Below are 18163 nucleotides of genomic sequence, written 5' to 3' on the forward strand. Positions count from 1 at the left end.
CCACCTTTGCCTTGTTGGCGACGGCGTCCCTGCATGACTTCGAATGCAGCCTCTTGCGAAGGTGAAAGTGCTTCCGCTACGGCCACAAGACTTGCAGGGGTGTTTGCCCACAAAATAATCGTGTGGTCGTATCCGTGAAGACTTTAAGGCTATAAAGCCTTTAATGCCTCATCGTTATTGACAGAAGGTTGTCAGCAGAGGTGTCACGCTTTTGACGGGTGTCCACCGAGATATGCGAGACAGTTACTGCGCAATTTCCTTTCCTCAAATACAATTTTCAATTTCTTCATTACGGCTCCTCTTTCAACGAGACTTACTCCCTTCCTCTACAAACGGATGACGGGTGTCCGCCGAGATATGTGAGACGGTTACTGAGTAATTGCCTTTCCTCAAATACAATTTTTCTTCATTACGGCCCCTCTTTCTTTCACTCCCACTTCCTCCCTTCCTGTACGGTGCGGTTCAGGTATCCACCGAGATGACAGAGAATTACTGCGCCATTTCCTTTCTTCAAAAATTCAGGGGGGCACTTTGTTGACCTAAAGTGCGGTGAGGCGAAAGCCTTAAGCGCGGTGTTGCTGCTTGTGTCACTGATCTGTGGTTCCTCTGAGTGGAACGCGACAGCGTCTTGCAACGCTGCCAGGCAGTCCACAGAACGCCATCGCCTGTTCGGCTCTACGCCTTGCTAGTCGGTAAATTGGTTTTTGAGGAAAGGAAATGTATCTGTCTCGCATATCTCGGTGGACACCTGAGCCTCCCCGTAACGGGAAGGAAGGAAGACGGGAGTGAACGAAGGCACCGTATTGACTAGACGAGCCTTTGTTCATTCCAAGCCATCGAGCTAGCATGGCGGAGTGGTTAGCGTGCTCGTTTCGCACTCGGGAGACACTGGTTTGATTCCCCATCACGACCAATTTCCTACTCGGTTTCATTTATTAAGGCGAAAGCCTTTAATGCCTCATACTGTCGTTAGCAACCGTGTCGGCTATTCCCCCCATCCCCAACCCAACCCGGGAGGACTGGGAGGCGACCCTGCTCGGCTGCCACGACTTACAGGCCCAACAAGCCTTAGTCGGGCGCGCCCGGGCGGCGGCCACCGCCACTGGGGTCCCATACCAGGGACCTCCACCTAGTGTTTGTAAGGATCGGTCCCTTACGGGCTGATCCAAACATACCTCCTGTTCATTCTTAATAAGTGTTTTCACCACCCACCGGCAGCCGTCGCAGATGTGTCCGCGTTTTGACGGGTGTCCACCGAGATATGCGAGACAGTTACTGCGTAATTTCCATTCCTCAAATACAAGTTTGTTTCTTCATTACGACCCCTCTTTCTCTTTCTTCTTTCACTCCCACTTCCTCCCTTCCTGTACGGTGCGGTTCGGGTGTCCCCCGAGATGACAGAGAATTACTGCGCCATTTCCTTTCCTCAAAAATCGTTGCGTTCAAAGGGCAAGGCATCGCGCCGGACGAGTGGTGGCGTTCCTCCCTTCCTGTACGGTGCGGTTCGGGTGTCCACCGAGATGACAGAGAATTACTGCGCCATTTCCTTTCCTCAAAAAGCGTTCCGTTCAAAGGGCGAGGCATCGCGCCGAACGGGTGGTGGCGTTCCGTGGACTGCTTGGCAGCGCTACAACACGCTGTCGCGTTCCACTCCTAAAGGTGAAGCTTAAGCGCCATTAATGGCAGTTAATTAGTATTTCGTGATTAATCAGTAATTATTCATTAATTGGTAATGACATTGCTTAGTCATTAATTATAGCCCCGCCGCGGTGGCTCTGTGGTTACGGCTCTCGGCTGCTGACCCGAAAGACGCGGGTTCGATCCCGGCCGCGGCAGCTGAATTTCGACGAAGGCGAAATTCTAGAGGCCCGTGTACTGTGCGATGCCAGTGCACGTAGAAGAACCCCAGGTGGTCGAAATTTCCGGAGCCCTTCACTACGGCGTTCCTCATAGCCGTCGTTGCTTTGGGACGTTAAACGCCAATAAACCAAACCAGTCATTATGTGTGACGTCATCCAGTGGTGACGTCACCAGTGCCACATAGGCAGTCAAAGTGGTGCGGAAACCGCTTTCGTCTCTACGCACTTTAGACAGTCAAAGTGCCCTCTGAATTTTTTTGGTGGCCACGTTGCCACTGGAGCGCCGACCGTGCTCCGCCGCCAGCGTCCGAGGAGCCGGAGCCGTTCGGCCCAACTCCGCGCCCACATGTCAGACGAAGAAACACTCCTAAATTGGCGAAAATTGGGCCCACCACGATGACGATGTCTCCGGATACCGGATAAGTTCACGGATGTAATGAGCGCATCTTTCGGGAATCACAGCAATATTTCCGCGGTTCCTGCCGACTGGCGGAACCGATGCGCTGCACGTGCAACGCGGGCGCTGTTGTTGTGACTGAGATAAGGATGAAGAGGAAATTGCACGGGCCTGCTACTGGCTCGAGCCAAGCCACCACCGCTGCCACGTGCAGATAGAGGAGAGTTAAAAGATCAGAGGAAAGAGAAAAGGGAAAGAAAAGACGCGCGTCGCAGCAACAACTGCGTCCGCCGGAGCGGACGCTGCTCAAAAAGAAGCGGCCGAAGCCGCGCTCGCCGAAGCGAGAACAGCGCTCGCAGCGTTCTTTTAATAGCTCGCTCTAGCGCGTGCAATAAACGTGCCGTCAGCGCTCGAACAAAGGAGTGTTCCATTCGTTTCCGAGTCTCCATGCTAGGCAGGCTGTCCGCCGTCTCTCGCTCTGAAAGCGTAGAAAGCGACGGGACGTTTGCCAAGACAGCAAGCACTGCGCATGGACGCGTGCCTCGCCCCGATCTACTCACGGCCTTGCTTCCGCACTGCAAGCAGCTCCTCATGGTTCGGCCTTCGAATTCCACTCTACGACCCGCAGCGGTCGCCGAGCTATGCCTCAAGTGCGAGTCGTGCGACAACGCCCCGCTACCGGAAAGGTAAGTACGGCTGTACTTTTGGCAATCCCTTTGCGCTAGGATTTTTCGAACCCAGTAAAATCCGCATGTGGACGTGAAGCCTATGGCTACTAGGCCGGAGTTCTCGGGTTCGAACCGGGCCGCGGCGGCCGCGTTTCGAAGAAGGCGAAACGCAAAGGCTTGTTGTGCCCTCCATTACGTACGGCACCACTTTCTCTTTCTTTTTTCGCTCCCATCTTCCTGCCTTACTTGGCGCGGTTCAGGTGTCCAAGATGTGAGAATTGCTGCGCAATTTCAATTTTTCAAAAGCCAATTTTTACGTGAAGCCCCAGAGATAGTCACGACAGGGGCTCTGCTTCAGTGTACACCTCCGTCGCGCTTTGAGCAACGTGGTGGTAAAGACAAATGTGCACTGCATGAGTTGGCATTGACGATATGGTAAAACACGACACTGGAGCAATAGGCTGTCGGCGTTCACTGGGCTCATTGGCGTTGGCGTAGACATTGTTGTAGTAGACTGTTGATTTCTGGAAAGGGAAGGCTTGGTTTGGTTTATTGATTTATTGGGGGTTTAACATCCCAAAGCGACTCAGGCTATGAGGGACGCCGTAGTGAAGGGCTCCGGCAATTTTGACCACCTGGGGTTCTTTAACGTGCACTGACATCGCACAGTACACGGACTTCCAGAATTTCGCCTCCATCGAAATTCAACCGCCGTGGCCGGAATCGAACCCGCGTCTTTCGGATCAGCAGCCGAACGCCGTAACCACTGAGCCTCCGCGGCGGGCGGAAAGGGAAGGCGCACAACTGGCCCCATTTCCCTGCATCAATAGTATGTGGCGTTGGTGCCCACCTGCAAAAACCTTGCTTTCGCGCAATACCCGCCGCGGTGGCTCAGTGTTTGGCACTCGGCGACTACGCGAGAGTTCCTGGGCTCGAAGCCGGCCACGGCGGCCGCGTTTTGATGCAGGCGAAACACAAAAAATTGGCGGGGGGCTTAGCTTTGGTTAAGCCTGGTACGTTGCGAAAGCAAAAGCACAGCGCCTCCAACTGAAGGAACGAAGTGCGCCGCGTCTACAGGTCACGCGTGGCTACAGGCCGCCGCTGCGCGACGACTCAAAGCGTCTTGGAACGCAGTGCGCCGCGTCTACAGGTCACGCGTGGCTACCGGCCGCCGCTGCGCGACGACTCAGTAGGGCCATTTCTTTAACCTAGTTACACCAGTGTAGCAAATGTCGAATACCTCCAATGAAGCTTCGCTACACTGGTGTAGCTGGTGTAGATTAAAGAAATGACCCTAGTGTGTGTGTTCGATAATTTTTTATATTTTGTTTTTGATGTTGTTGCGACTGAGAGAAAGAAAACAATCTACAGCTGATATGACGTCACAGAGGGCAGTAGCTCCACAGGTGCGCAGCGCGGCGCACACCGTAACTTCAGCCGGGCTATCTGAAGGAGCGAGTTGGTCGCCCACATTCACTCCGCTAAAGGTCAAACCTAACTGCGGCCGGGTCACGCGAAGGCTTGAAAGTGCGAGTAGTATTGCTTTCACAATAAAAGGCGCCCGCGTGCTCTGCGATGTCAGTGCATGCTAACCTTTTGTGGGACAATGGGACACATGCATGCAACTTTGTTTCCCATACTAAATGACTTGTATGAAGCAGTGGGATGCAGCAGTATAACCTATACTGTGCTCCTATACTTAGCCGCCGCGGTGGCTCAGTGGTTATGGTGTTCGGCTGCTGACCCGAAAGACGCGGGTTCGATCCCGGCCGCGGCGGTTGAATTTCTGTGGAGGCGAAATTCTAGAGACCCGTGTACTGTGTGATGTCAGTGCACGTTAAAGATCGAAATTTCCGGAGCCCTTCACTACGGCGTCTCTCATATAGCCTGAGTTTCTTTGGGACGCTTAACCCCATAGACCATAAACCAAACTATACTTATCTTAAGCGTTCATGATTTGTTTAAAAAATTGGAGGACGCTTAAGCTTCGCCTTTAGAATGGAACGCGATAGCGTGTTGCAGCGCTGCCAAGGGAGTCCACGGAACGCCATCGCCCGTTCGGCGCGACGCGTCTCTGGGAGGCCTCTTGTGGTGCGGGTGGTGGGGGTATCTGTTACAACCGGCGTCGTCGCTTCAGTGGACGCGGTTGTTACGACGCGCGTCTGTCCTTACTCTCTCCCCTCATATCTTTCAGCATATATCTGCGCGTGGTAGCGGTTGTGGCTCAGCTTGAGCCAGTAGCTCAGGCCCGTGCAATTTCCTTTTCATCCTCCTGTCAGTCGCAACAAGGAGGCCTGTCAAAAAAGCTCATCCGCCGCCCGGAGATGACGAACGGGTTGCAGTGACTCTGCTCCTGAATTGGCCGTTCTGCGTCTCCATTGTGATTTTAGATGAAATGAAGGCAACTATTGGTGGACACCTCAACTGCCTGAATGGTGCCGTGAGGGAAGGGAGGAATTTTGGAGTGAAAGAGAAAAGACAGATAGGCAGTAATGGAGGTCTGTGTCTCAGTTGGCGTCTCATTCATTGACCACCACAACACACAGATGCGTACATCACAGCCGCTCGGGAGGTACGGGTTCCGTGACATGAAAATGGTCGATTCATGGTTCATGGAGGTTTAACGTCCCAAAGCGACTCGGGCTATGAGGGACGCCGTAGTGGTGGGCTGTGGAAATTTCGACCATCTGGGCTTCTTTAACGTGCACTGACACAGCACAATACACGTACCTCTCGAATTTCGCCTCCATCGAAATTCGACCACCTGCACAAAACATGGCGCGTACAGGTCCGGTCTCCTCCGCCTGCCCGTCTGAAGCCCGAAAAGGTGGCAAAGGGTGGCACCCACGCTGCTGCCCGCAGGGGCGAAACCATCGTTATTACCGGGCTCCGCGTTCGGACCACTTGACGTGTTCAAAGGTTTCGTCTGTCGTTCCTCTAAATTCAAATCCACAACCCTTGTGCGGTGTCAGTGGACGTAAAAGAACCCCGGGTTATCGAAATCACTGAATCCCTCCACTACGGCTTCCCAGCCTGAGTCGCTTTGGAACGTCAAACTCCATAAACCCGAACACGACCACACCACCACCTATCGTTCCCCCCCCCCCCCCTTGGAAAAAGTTATGCGGACGCCCATGCGCATATCTCACCGCACCAGTCATCCCCTACAAGTTGCCCGGCCGCCATCGCATACTGCCATCTTTTCTGCTTCATTTTTCTTTCGAGCAGCAACGGACTGGAACGGCCTGCCCCGTGACGTCGTCAATATCATTTCATCCTCTACTTTTCAAGAACATGTAACCAATCACCTTCAGTGCAAAATAATGTTCGCCGTTTTGTTTGCTCATTTCATTAAAATCCCACCCCTTATGTGATACCCCCGATACAAGGAAAATAAGGAAAATAAAATGAACTGAACTGGAGATTTAGTCTGTACACTAGGCCTTAGCCCTCAATAAAAGAGAGGAATCAGCATGGCGATAGCTTTCAGAGATTTCATCGTGTTAGGCAACAGAGCATAAACACGTGACAGTTTTTTCTCGTATTAACCAGTGGCTCCGGAGCTCAGAAGATTTATCACCCTGCCGTCTGAACTTCTTGTCAACTTACACCTTTGTTCGTCTGTGGCTTTATTCCCCTAATGTATCAGTAGTGATACTGCAGGTGCCATCCATAGGTCTGTGAAAAAATGTCTTGAAAACAGTGAAATCACTTTACTCGCAGACAGTCGCCCAAGTAAACACTAGCTGCAAATAGAGCCTATGTACAAGATAAAAGTTCGTCTAATTGGTGGCCTTAGGCCAGTCCTCACTGCGTACATTGGAGTTGCATTTGCTTTACACCTTCGGCTTAGTTGCACGCTTTTTGAACAACCAGAAGCCATATTTTGTTCTTCCATGCTGGTTCCATTCAGGTACCGCTTGTAAGTGTGTAAGTTGTCGATACACAGCATCTAATGCAATTTATGATTTCAGTGCACCGAGCATTGACAAATTTATGAACCATTTACGGCCGCGGTTAATGCAGGGAAGCAGCCATGGAATCCTGGTCGGTTCCCCTCCGAAAGAACGGTCTTACGCAAGGGACGGCGGACGTGTTGTTGCGAAGCACTCGAACCGAGCTGGCTGCCGAAAGCTGCACCCCAACAGACTTCCTCCGCAGTGCCAAGCGACGATGCACTGCGGCATTTGTAAGTTCCCAAGGACATCACGTCAGACAATGTTTTGCTCGGAAATACAAGCTATTGTGTCATTATCATCACCATGCAGCCTGGCTACACCCACTACAGGGAAAAGTCCCTTCCCATGTCTCTCCAATTAACCCTGTCCTTTGCAATAGCTGCGGCCACCTATCCCTTTCTTTGTCTTTCTTTTCTTTGTCTCATACGCCCAACTTTCTGCCGGCCCCTGCTATGCTTGCCTTCTCTTGGAATATCCCCTCCGTCATCCTTAAGGACCAGCGGTTATCTTGCCTTCGCATTACATGCCCTGCCCAAGCCCATTTCTATCTCTTGATTTTGACTAAAATGTCATAAGCACGTGTTTGTACCTTCACCTACTCTGCCCATTTAGGTCTATTACTGTTACTGTTATCATTTTTTTTCGTAGCTCGCTGCGTTGTCCTTAAGTTGAACTCGTTTCATTAGCCTTCAGGTTTCTTTCCCATAGGTGAGTACCGGTAAGATACGGCTGTTCTACACTTTTCTCTTGTAAAGTATACAACCCATCCGCTTCCATACTGCATGCCATTCTTAGAAGTCCAAAGCTTTTCGTGCCGTCTTGTTGTATATTTCTTTTTCTTCTTTTGGACCACCTTACTAAATGCTTAAAGCAAATAATAAAAGCAAACTTTTAATGTACCTGGTGGCTACTCCTGTGAAACGGTGTGGGAGAGAGCAGAAGCTGATGATTTTTGATTTCCACTTCTGCGCATGACTTATAAAAGTAAATGATGTAGTACCTGAAGGTGTACTGAAATGAATGAGCCCAGGTAAACTCAAGCTACAGTGAGGGTTGGTATTTTACATCCAGTTGTTCACATAAGCGTATTCACCGGCATGAGGCGTTGCTTAACTTTTTCTTTGAAAGAAAGTATCATAACTCTGCTGCTATCCTCCTTATATGCCTGCTACATTAGAGCTGTCGTCATCGGTGTCACTGATTTCACTAAAATCAAAATTCACCCCGAAATTTAAGCCGCTTCACTTCCACTATGGCCGTTTGGGGACAATTTCTAGTTATCCCCACTTCTATGAATGACGCCATTAAAAAGTCAAAACAAGAGTAGAACTACTAAAATTACAATACTGGTCCGTTAAAAATTAGAATATGCACCGTCTACTTGGAAGCCCAGATTTTATAATTAGACATCTTCACACGAACTAGAATCATTCGACATGCTTCATTCTTTCCAGCTACAATTGTGCCAGTATAGCAGCAGTTCAACCGTAGTCGATAAAACTACATCTATATTTGACCCCTCTTGAACACAGCAGGGAAATCTAGGATCTGTGTTGTGCTTATAAGGTTTAGTGACGCTGAAGCATCAATCAATTTCTACTCCATGCTATCAATCGTTTACGGCTGACCCTTCTCAGTATGCAATGTTCATCACTTCTGGAAACAGTGACCCTTTTCATTGTTGTCTTCCCTGAATACTGACAGCGTAGAATTTGAAGATCATACCTATTACACCTCATCTAGAACTCATTAATTCTTATTTATTTCACAACACTCTTGGCCAGCAATGGCAAAAGTAAGAGCAGCACAAAAAAGAAATAATTGCCATATCCCAAATTGACGTCGCCGTATTAGCCACACAAATGAGTAGGTTAAGATGTCATCTGACGAAGAAAATGACGAAGCGAACAAAATAGAAGCATAATGAAAATAAATTGCTTTAAACCCCTTGTTCGAGGTCAACATCGTGAAATCTAGTTTCAAAAGCGCATTGCAATCGGAAATTGTTTATACCAAAACACTGTGCTTATGCCCATTTGTTTTTGCATAAGCAGCCACAGAGAATGGGGCAGCTAACATGAGGTCATTCGCGTTAAAAACTCCTAACCACAAAAATGAGAATATGAAAACAATTTTTTGAATTCCAACATTAATTGTGATCGATGTGAATGAGGATCCACGGGTGCAATAGGGTTCGTCAATAAAACTCTGTCCCGCAAAAGTAATCTTGACACTGCGCAGACTCTGCCACATCAATTGGAATGAAAGCCTTCAATTTTTTCTTTCATTTGATCTTTTTGGGTATCTCATGCTGTTATTGCATGTGCACATTTTCTCCGCTTCTGTTAGCTGCTTGAGACTGCTTTTTGTTTTGCTTCACTCTTTTAGCGCTTGCTCTTACTGTAAGTGCTCTAGCACGTTGCTCACGTTCAACAGTCTGAAGGAAACAGCAGTTCACAATTGGCAGCCAGCTGCTGGAAGTGGTAAGGGAATACGTCTATTTAGTGCATGCAGTGGCCGCTGATCTGGACTATGAGAGGGAAATAACTAGAAGAATAAGCAGGGGCTGGAGCGCATACGGCAGGTTCTCTCAGAATGGCAGTTTACCAATATCCCTCAAGAGAAAAGTATACAACAGCTGTATCCTACCGGTACTCACCTATGGGGCAGAAACGTGGAGGCTAACAAAGAGGGTTCAGCTTGGGTTAAGGTCGACGCAGCGAGCTATGGAAAGGAAAATGATGGGTGTAACATTAAGAGATCAGAAGGGGGCGGAGTGGGTGAGGGAAAAAAACACGGGTTAATGACATCCTAGTCGAAATCAAGAGGAAGAAATGGGCTTGGGCAGGGCATGTAATACGAAGCCAAGATAACCGCTGGTCCTTAAGGGTGACGGAGTGGATTCCAAGAGAAGGCAAACTTAGCAGGGACCGGCAGATAGTTAGGTGGGCGGATGAGATCAAGAAGTTTGTGTGGATACGGTGGTCGCAACTATTATGAGACAGGGTTGAATGGAGAGACATGGGAGAGGCCTTTGCCCTGTAGTGGGCGCAGTCAGGCTGATGATGATTATTATTAGGGGCAAGAACCATTTGGTAATCCTGCAATTAAACACATGTGTAATTGTACTTAAACTAAACAGAAGCTGTGGGACATTGTTTTGAAAACAGCCGCACTTGAAACAAAAACCACCCACCATACTGATTTCATTAAGCCAACCCTTCGAAAATAAGTACACCGCAGAGAACGCTATAAAAAGGTTGCATACTGGACTAGTTCCTGTACTTCGATGGAGAAGGGAAGTGCGGAAAATAAGGTGATATTGCACAGTACACGAAGTGTTCGAACCCGCGACCTTGGAATCAGCAGCTGAAATCCAAAGCCAATGAGCTACCGTGGCGGGTTTCAAAATAGCAGGAACACAAGACAAAGCATGAAGACAAACATTCTGAACCTGTGTGTTTGTGAAGCGTGTGCCGGTCTCTGTACATTTTCCTTATGCTCTCGCTCGTTCTTATCAGCTCACTTCACCATGTGCTGTAGCACACGAAACGTTGGTGTTAATTGGCATGCCATTCATGGCCGCTGCTGACGCAGGCATGGAGCCAAGGTGGCGCTCTGGAAACGACGGCCGCAGGCACTCGGACCAAGCTGGCTGCCGACAGCGGCGACCGTTGCAACCTGCTGTTTTGCCACGAAAACTGTAAGCTACGCTCTAGAAAACCCCTCCTGTTAGTTTTTTGTTTGTTTTTGAACGAAAGGTTTTGCATATATACCTGTGAACAACAGCCGAAGGGCCCCACTGTGTTTGACACATGCTCTGATTCATAAGTAAATCAGTGAGTTTAGAAGCAACTTTCAGCAGGCGACCGGCGGCATGCGAAAATGACACGTCTTGTGCTTCTTTCACATTGAACAGAAGAACGTGCCTGCAATACGGTTGAGGATGCTGGATCCAGTGCACACAAAAACGCTACAACAGAATAGAAACAGGTGTAAACAATAAGACCTGCATATCCTTCTACACAGTGGTATAGCGAGAAATATTTTTCGAGGGGGGGGGAGGTGTATTATACCCCTCCGGTAAAAAAATTAAAAAGTGAGCCTGCGCCCAAACCATATCTTAGTCATTTTTCTGCTTTAATAAAGCCGAAGGGTTGTTTAGTTCACTGTAATACATAAAAACAGGAGTGCACTCAGGACTCTGAGGACTTGATTTGTAAAGAGCAATTATACTCTCACAAAAAAAAAAACACCCATACGAAAAATCGTGGCTGTTTACAATATATTTTCACATAACATACAACACAAAAGCTTCAGCTCTAGAGCAAAGTCAGTAACTGTGAACAAATAGCATTTGTCAGAACTTCTACTCCATGCATGTGAACCTGTGCCTGGCCGCAGAGTCTATTAAAAAAATCACTTATTTTCGCAATAGTTTTTGACTATTTGAGGAAAATCCAAAGGATGAAAAAGTAGGCTGACCTGAAACGGTATGTTTAAATGGGTGAACTGTGCTTACAGTTAAAAGGAGTGTCATACATTATGCCATGAATCGTGCGATGGTTAAGAAAAATGCCTCTTTTCTGCATTAACTTCCGCTTCCTACTATAGAGGCCTGACTACGTACCCCCTTTGCCAAAAGTAACCGAGCAACAGGTTTTTGCTTCTCAACCGTATCGCTAAGCCTTTACGCACCCCTAAAAGACCGGAAGGTGTCAGAACGTGAGGACTGGGGTTCACCTTACTTTACACAGATTCAGAGCTTAAAGGCTGCTTTAAGTGCTTCGCTACGCGACTAAGAAACAAACCACCCTTGCTCGGTTACTTTTGGCAAAGACTGTACATCACTCTTTTTACAGTGAAGGCCTTTACACTGAAGGTGTTTAGGTCAAATGCCTTTATAGTGAAGGTGTTTAGGACAAAGGCCTTTATGGCAATGGTCTTTATAGTTAAGGCCTTTAGGTCAAAGGATGTTTTTGCATTCACAGCATTTAAGGACCTTAAGTGCCCACCGTAAGTTTTTGAAACAGTACTTGAAAAAAAACAGGCGTGCTATATTCGATTTTCGTGCCAGGTATTGAAACGGTCGAACATATTTGCGCTTTTGAAAAAGACTTGGGACAACACAGGGACGCCACACTGGTGTGCACCAGTGTTGTCCCAAGTCTTTTTCAAAAGCACAATTATGTGTGACCATGTTAACTACCAACTAGCCCAATTTGAAACCCTCTTAAAGTATTCGAAACTATTCGAAAACTAAACAGATTCGATTCATTCAGAACAATTTTGAAGATGCACTAGTGGATTCGTTCAGCCTATAAAATGGGAGCTTATTCGATCCGCTATTCGAAAATATCTGCACACCCCTAAAACTAAGAGCTACTGTCAAGGGTAACAGCACTAAGGACCCACTCAGGCATAGCGCTAATTCTCAACAGTCGGTTCACTGCCTAGTAGCCTCGTGTATTGCGCACATTTTTAATTCCCTGTGCCATTACCTTGTAGGAAGCAAGGCAGCGAGCGCGGGAGTGGCATCACTGACTCTACGGAGACCATGCCCGAGTTCCTCGCAGAAGTCAAGGCGGGGGACACCACTTGCAAAAGTGTTTCCACCGCGCTTATTGCGTGCGGTGGCATATTTCGGACAAAATGCGTCATATTGCAGCGTTAATATGCCATGACGCTGATATTTCATTCATATGGGCGACTCGCGTTTGAGTTATGAATTTGTGATGACGCAGTGGCAGAAGAAACATCTGCTGGATTACTACGAATAAAGTGCAACCTTCAAACAAAAGCCGCTTCTTAATACTCTGTGAACTAGCTCGTGATGCACGAGTTAATAAGACCCTCAATGTCGAGGAGTGTGTACACTCTATGGTGATGCGGTTCTGTACTTCTGATTTCAAAGTAATTGGTCAGGTTCTGCCATAATTTCCTGGTCATTAAACCTCCAAGTTTGGTACAGCTCCCACCCTCAGAGTTTCGACAATGTTCCTAAGTGGCACACGCGGTAATAAAGGACGTACTACGCCCTTCACTATGGACGAGAGTGGCGCTGGTGAACACCATCAAGGTTCACTTACACTGCACACAAATACCCATGAAAGCAGAAGATTGGACAGCCGCTGCTGTAGCTCAGTTGGTAGAGCACCGGACACGAAATCCAGAAGTCATGGGTTCGGATCAAAACGGCGGCATGTGGTTTTTTTATTCTGCTTTTATTGATCTCCCAATAATAGAAACAACAAAATGTAAGAAAGACATTCCCTATGTCCTGCAAAGCATGATCAATCAGTTAGACAGGCAGAGCAGAATGGTAGGGCTAAAAATTAACATGCGGAAAACCAAACTAATGCTCAACAGCCTAGCAAGGGAACAGTAGTTCGCAATAGGTAGCGAGGTGCTGGAAGTAGTAAGAGAATATGTCTACTTAAGGCAAGTAGTGACGATTTATATCACAAGAGGGAAATAACTTGAAGAACAAGAATGGGGTGGAGCGCATATGGCAGGTTCTCTCGGATCATGAATGGCAGTTTACAAATATCCCTCAAGAGAAAAGTATACAACAGCTGTATCTTACCGGTATTCACCTATGGGGCAGAAACGTGGAGGCTAACAAAGAGGGTTCCGCTTAAGTTGAGGACAACGCAGCGAGCTATGGAAATGAAAATGATAGGTGAAATGTTAACAGACCGGTTGCGGGCAGAGTGGGTGAGGGAACAAGCACGTTTTAGTGATATCCTAGTTGAAATCATGAAGAAATGGGCTTGGGCAGGGCATGTAATGCGAAGGCAAGATAACCGCTGGTCCTTAAGGGTAACGGAGTGGATTGCAAGAGAAGGCAGGGGGCGGCAGAAAGTTAGGTGGGCGGATGATATTTAAGAAGTTTGCGGGGATACAGTGGCGGCAACTGACAAAGGACAGGGTTTATTGGAGAGAAATGGGAGAGGCCTTTGCCCTGTAATAGGCGTGGTCAGGCTGATGATGATGTCCTTCGGTGACTTTGGCTTCCGTCAAGTTTGGCATGAGGTAACTGGAGGGCACGAAGCTGCCTTTTTGTTTTAATGAAAGGGCCCAGCAGTGAGAGAGATTGTTGCGCTAAATGTGCTATATCATTAAGCATAAAAGAAAACACAGTGTACCAGTACAGATTATTGATTTTTCACACACACAACTCAATTTTGAAAAGGTGCGTCATTTATTAGTGCTTCTGCATGTGTGCTACACCAAAATAATAAAAGGCTACGCTAAACAGTCAACGCGGCTCGGTGAATCGAGGCAGCTTAATAAACTTTCTTGCAGCCTTCCGCACAAGTTTCATGTCTGGCAGTGAAACATCAGGAGCCGCCGCCGCGGTGACTCAGTGGTTACGGTGCTCGGCTGCTGACCCGAAGGACGCGGGTTCGATCCCGGCTGCGGCGACTGAATTTCGATGAAGGCGAAATTCTAGAGGCCCATGTGCTGTGCAATGTCAGTGCACATTAAAGAACCCCAGGTGGTCGAAATTTCCGGAGCCCTTCACTACGGCGTCCCTCATAGCCTCAGGCGCTTTGGGACATTAAACCCCAACAAACCAAACCAAACCGAAACATCAGGAAATCCTGGCTGGCTCAGTCGGAATTTTGCTAAGGATTAGCAGATCATCAAAGTGTGGTGAATGAAATGTGAGATGCATACATCTGCTTAAATAGGTGCAAGTTTGCACAGGATTCTGAAGACGTTGTCTTGAACTAATTTGAAACGAGCTTCTTGGAGTCGCTGTCTTCCTAGAAAATTGAACTAGCCAATGGCATGCACACGCCCACAATATTGTATACCTGTTAGCACTGTGTGCATTCCACATGGCCGTTTAAGTCTTTCAGGTCTTTGTTATAGTATACGTCGCACACAAAATATGCAGCTGCAAGAGAAAGGACATGAACACGCAGCCGGAATGTTACAAGTTTGGGCCAATCAGCTGCCGAGATGCTCCCAAAGATAGCGTCTAAAAAGACAGTCCTTCCTGATTGGACGAAAAGGGCGGGAATTTGTGCTCACGACGGTATAAGAGCTCCCGCCTTCTTTGTACACAGTATTTATTTTATTTATTTACACATACTGCAGTCATAGAGACCAAGCAGGGGGGCAACATTCAAAAAGCAAAAATAATATCAAACACTACGCAAATCCAGCGTTCCGGCAACAATAAAAGAGGAAAACCAAACAGAGGGCAATGATATTGTTAAGTTTACACATACAATAAGACACTCTTTTCAAAAGCAGCGGCATCCTGAGCCGAAAAGACATTTGCTGGCAGTGAGTTCCATGTTGTGATTGTTCGGGGAAAAAATGAGTTTTTGAACGTATTTGTGCGTGCAAAGTACGGGGTAAGGTTATGGTTGTGGCTATTGCGTGTCTGCCGTGTAGAACGGGGGGATATATAGGGAGCAGGATTAATATTAAATTGACTAGAGTAAAATGAGTACAGAAATTTAAGCCTTGCGAGTGCTCTCCTTCTTTCTAGAGTGCATATGTTCTTCGTAGACATCAGAACGGATGGCGAGATAGAGCTATGGTAAGCGTTAAAAATGAAACGGACGGCTTTTCTTTGGATCATTTCAAGTTTCTTTATATCCTTTTTTAAGTGCGGATCCCATACGACGGAAGCATACTCAAGTTTCGGACGAATTAGTGTGTTGAAGGCAAGTTGTTTAAGTTCAGAGGGAGCGTGTTTTAACTTGTGTCTTAGAAGGCCGAGGTTCCTTGAAGCAGACGAGCAAATGCTATTAATGTGGCTGGACCATGAAAGGCGATTTGTAATGGTGACTCCAAGATATTTGTATTCGCTCACCTGTAGCAGTGGAAGATTGTTTATTGCGTAATTAAAACTGTATGGTGCTTTCTTGTTAGTAACCTGAAGAAGAACCGATTTGTCGCTATTTATTTTCATGGACCAAAGGGTGCACCACTCTAGGACATTATTAAGATTTGACTGCAAGCATTCTTGGTCGGTAGTGCTGCTAATTTTCTTAAACAGAATGCAGTCATCTGCGAATAGTCTAATACTGACTTCGGACGTATTTACGGAGTTAACCAAATCATTGATATAAATAAGGAATAAAAGAGGCCCAAGTACGCTGCCTTGAGGCACACCAGAGGTAACGGGTAAAATACCTGAATGAGATTCCCCATTTTGATGTCTCTTGGCATGTAGCTTGTATTTCACTGCTGCACAATGTAAATAGGCGAATATATTTTTAAAGCGAAAGCTTTACTACTTGCACTTTGAAGCCTTTGCCGTGCGATGGTGGTGCACATGAAATGACCTTTCGCATGACCTCTGTGTGACGTCACGCCGAAGAGCTGGGCGACCATCTCGCGCCGTCTGCGAGTAGTGGCGGTGCCACCACCAGCGGCCTTAGATTAGATTGGATTAGATTACATTAGATTGAATTGGATTACATTGGATTAGATTGGATTGGATTAGATTGTATAACCGATGCATCACCACAAGTCTAACTACAAGCACTACCACCAGCTACACTACCAGCTGAGCCATGGCGTAGGTACGGATATTGCTTTCGCAATTACCGGGCTTAACCAAGCTAAGCCACAGTGATTTTTTTTTGCTGTTTTTGCTTTAAACTCCCCGTCTTCTCGTCATTGCTCCTGCCAGTTGGCGACTACGGACCCGTGCCCTAACAACCACTGCGGACCTGCGTCCCAACACTATCTCAAACAATCGGCTATGTTCGTCTTTGACATCGACAGGGTTTTTGGCGTGACGACAACTCTAAACGCTATCAGATTAAAAAGAGGCCAATTGCGCTTGCCTTTAAGCGCCAGTTGCTGTGGTGACACCACTCCTTCCAAGATAAGCAGGGATAAGATAAGCACCGAAACCTAGGAGTGGGCCGCGACATCCGATATTGAGAACGGGGGCAACCAAAGAATGTCATCGTGCAATTCGGCAGAGCGCTTGAATTCCATTTCAGAAGGGGCGGTCATCGAAGTAAGGCGTGGCAGCTGTGAAAAGCCTCGACCTCACGGAATGCGCCCTCACTAAACTTTTCACAGAGGTTTGATTTGCTGACCTCCCTCACAAAATTCTCAGCTGTCTCAGACTTCACCTTAACCTCCCTGAGTTTGAGGTCAAAACCTCATGAGGCTGCCTGCCTCTGCAAGAATCGCAGAGGCACAGTGAACTTCTGATCATGCCGGGCTGAAGAACGTTGCAGCAAAGCTGTATGTTTCAATTTTATGAAAACAAATGTCATCACAGTATGTAGTATCAGTTAGAAGCACGTGAACCTTACTGCCAGATTAGTGCATTTGGTCAGCTTTACAGAGAGATAGGTGGACGAAAAAGAGCAGATAGAAACCAGGTAATGTTCTCTGAAGGAAGAAAATGTTACAAAACGTAACGAGCTATCATATGTCGCAAAATAAAATATCAGGGCAAGTAGTGACACCAGATACGCCCTATAAAAGTGGAACATTGGTACAGAATGCATTTGGCAGGCACTCTGTACCAGTGTTCCACTGTTGTAGGGCAGATCTGGTTTTTTTTTGGCACTGTAGTTAGAGCTAACTGAATAGTTAGCTCTAAATACAGTTGAAGCTCATTGTAATGAAATGATTTATAAAGAAATGGTGGACATAATGAAGGAATGACTATTCCCTCTTGGAAGATCGGTCAGCACGGCTAGAACGAAGCTACGACTATAACAAAGTAATAGTCAGGCCCCTTCATATCTGTTACAGCGAGGCTCAACTGTATTACTGTTAGACTCCTTATTTATTCAGAGGCTTGTAGCCCACCATACGTAATATCCATATCAGTTTCTAGAATTTTGAAAATGCAACTCTCGTCGCCACTGTAGCGCAATGCACTTTGGAGATGCACACGGGCGAAAGCAAAGCCGCACTGTCAGCAAGAGCGCTAGTGACTCATACGAGCGCGCATCAATACAGCGGTGCGGATGTCGCGTCCTCCTTCCTTTCGCAGGGTCCGACTGGAAGCGGCGAGCGGGCATAGGCCGTGGGATAACCGCAGCCTAAAAGTCAAGTTTTGCACTTTAAGATTAAAGGGACACTGAGGAGAGCACTATAAATATTTTTTTTTATAGTAAAATCCGATAGTTCGGCATGTCATGGCTTTGTTGCCACTTGGCCGGCAGCGAAAGATGCATTTATTTCTAAGAAATTTGGATTCAAAGTTGAAAAAGTTTTTCCCGCCGCTCTGATTCAAACTTGGGATTCTCTTATGACGACACAGGACTAAGAGACGTGAAA

At 47.3% G+C, this 18163-nt stretch overlaps 1 protein-coding gene across 2 annotated transcripts; it reads left to right on the forward strand.

Annotated features, from left to right (window-relative positions):
- Nucleotides 1-2570: 2570 nt before the first annotated feature.
- On the forward strand, nucleotides 2571-13557 carry LOC149345910 (uncharacterized). 2 transcript variants are annotated; one of them, XM_089586273.1, is made up of 4 exons: nucleotides 2593-2942; nucleotides 6951-7113; nucleotides 10481-10586; nucleotides 12392-13544. In XM_089586273.1, exons 1-4 carry the CDS (start codon nucleotides 2898-2900, stop codon nucleotides 12555-12557), a joined length of 480 nt encoding a protein of 159 aa, XP_089442399.1. In that variant the 5' UTR covers nucleotides 2593-2897; the 3' UTR covers nucleotides 12558-13544. The 2 variants fall into 2 exon arrangements, with proteins under 2 accessions (XP_089442400.1, XP_089442399.1); XM_089586274.1 differs by lacking the exon at nucleotides 6951-7113 and having other exon boundaries at nucleotides 2571-2942; nucleotides 12392-13557.
- The last annotated feature ends 4606 nt before the right edge of the window (nucleotides 13558-18163 follow it).

The sequence above is a fragment of the Amblyomma mixtum genome, chromosome 4 (genome assembly GCF_055824585.1).
Source record: "Amblyomma mixtum isolate Tamu chromosome 4, ASM5582458v1, whole genome shotgun sequence".
Taxonomy (NCBI): domain Eukaryota; kingdom Metazoa; phylum Arthropoda; class Arachnida; order Ixodida; family Ixodidae; genus Amblyomma; species Amblyomma mixtum.

Coding starts and splice junctions, on each gene's coding strand:
- LOC149345910 (XM_089586273.1), top strand. CDS start 2,898: ATGCCTCAAGTGCGAGTCGTGCGACAACGCCCCGCTACCGGAAAG. Junction 7,114..10,480: donor GACGATGCACTGCGGCATTT/GTAAGTTCCCAA, acceptor CTGCTGACGCAG/GCATGGAGCCAAGGTGGCGC. Junction 10,587..12,391: donor GCTGTTTTGCCACGAAAACT/GTAAGCTACGCT, acceptor ATTACCTTGTAG/GAAGCAAGGCAGCGAGCGCG.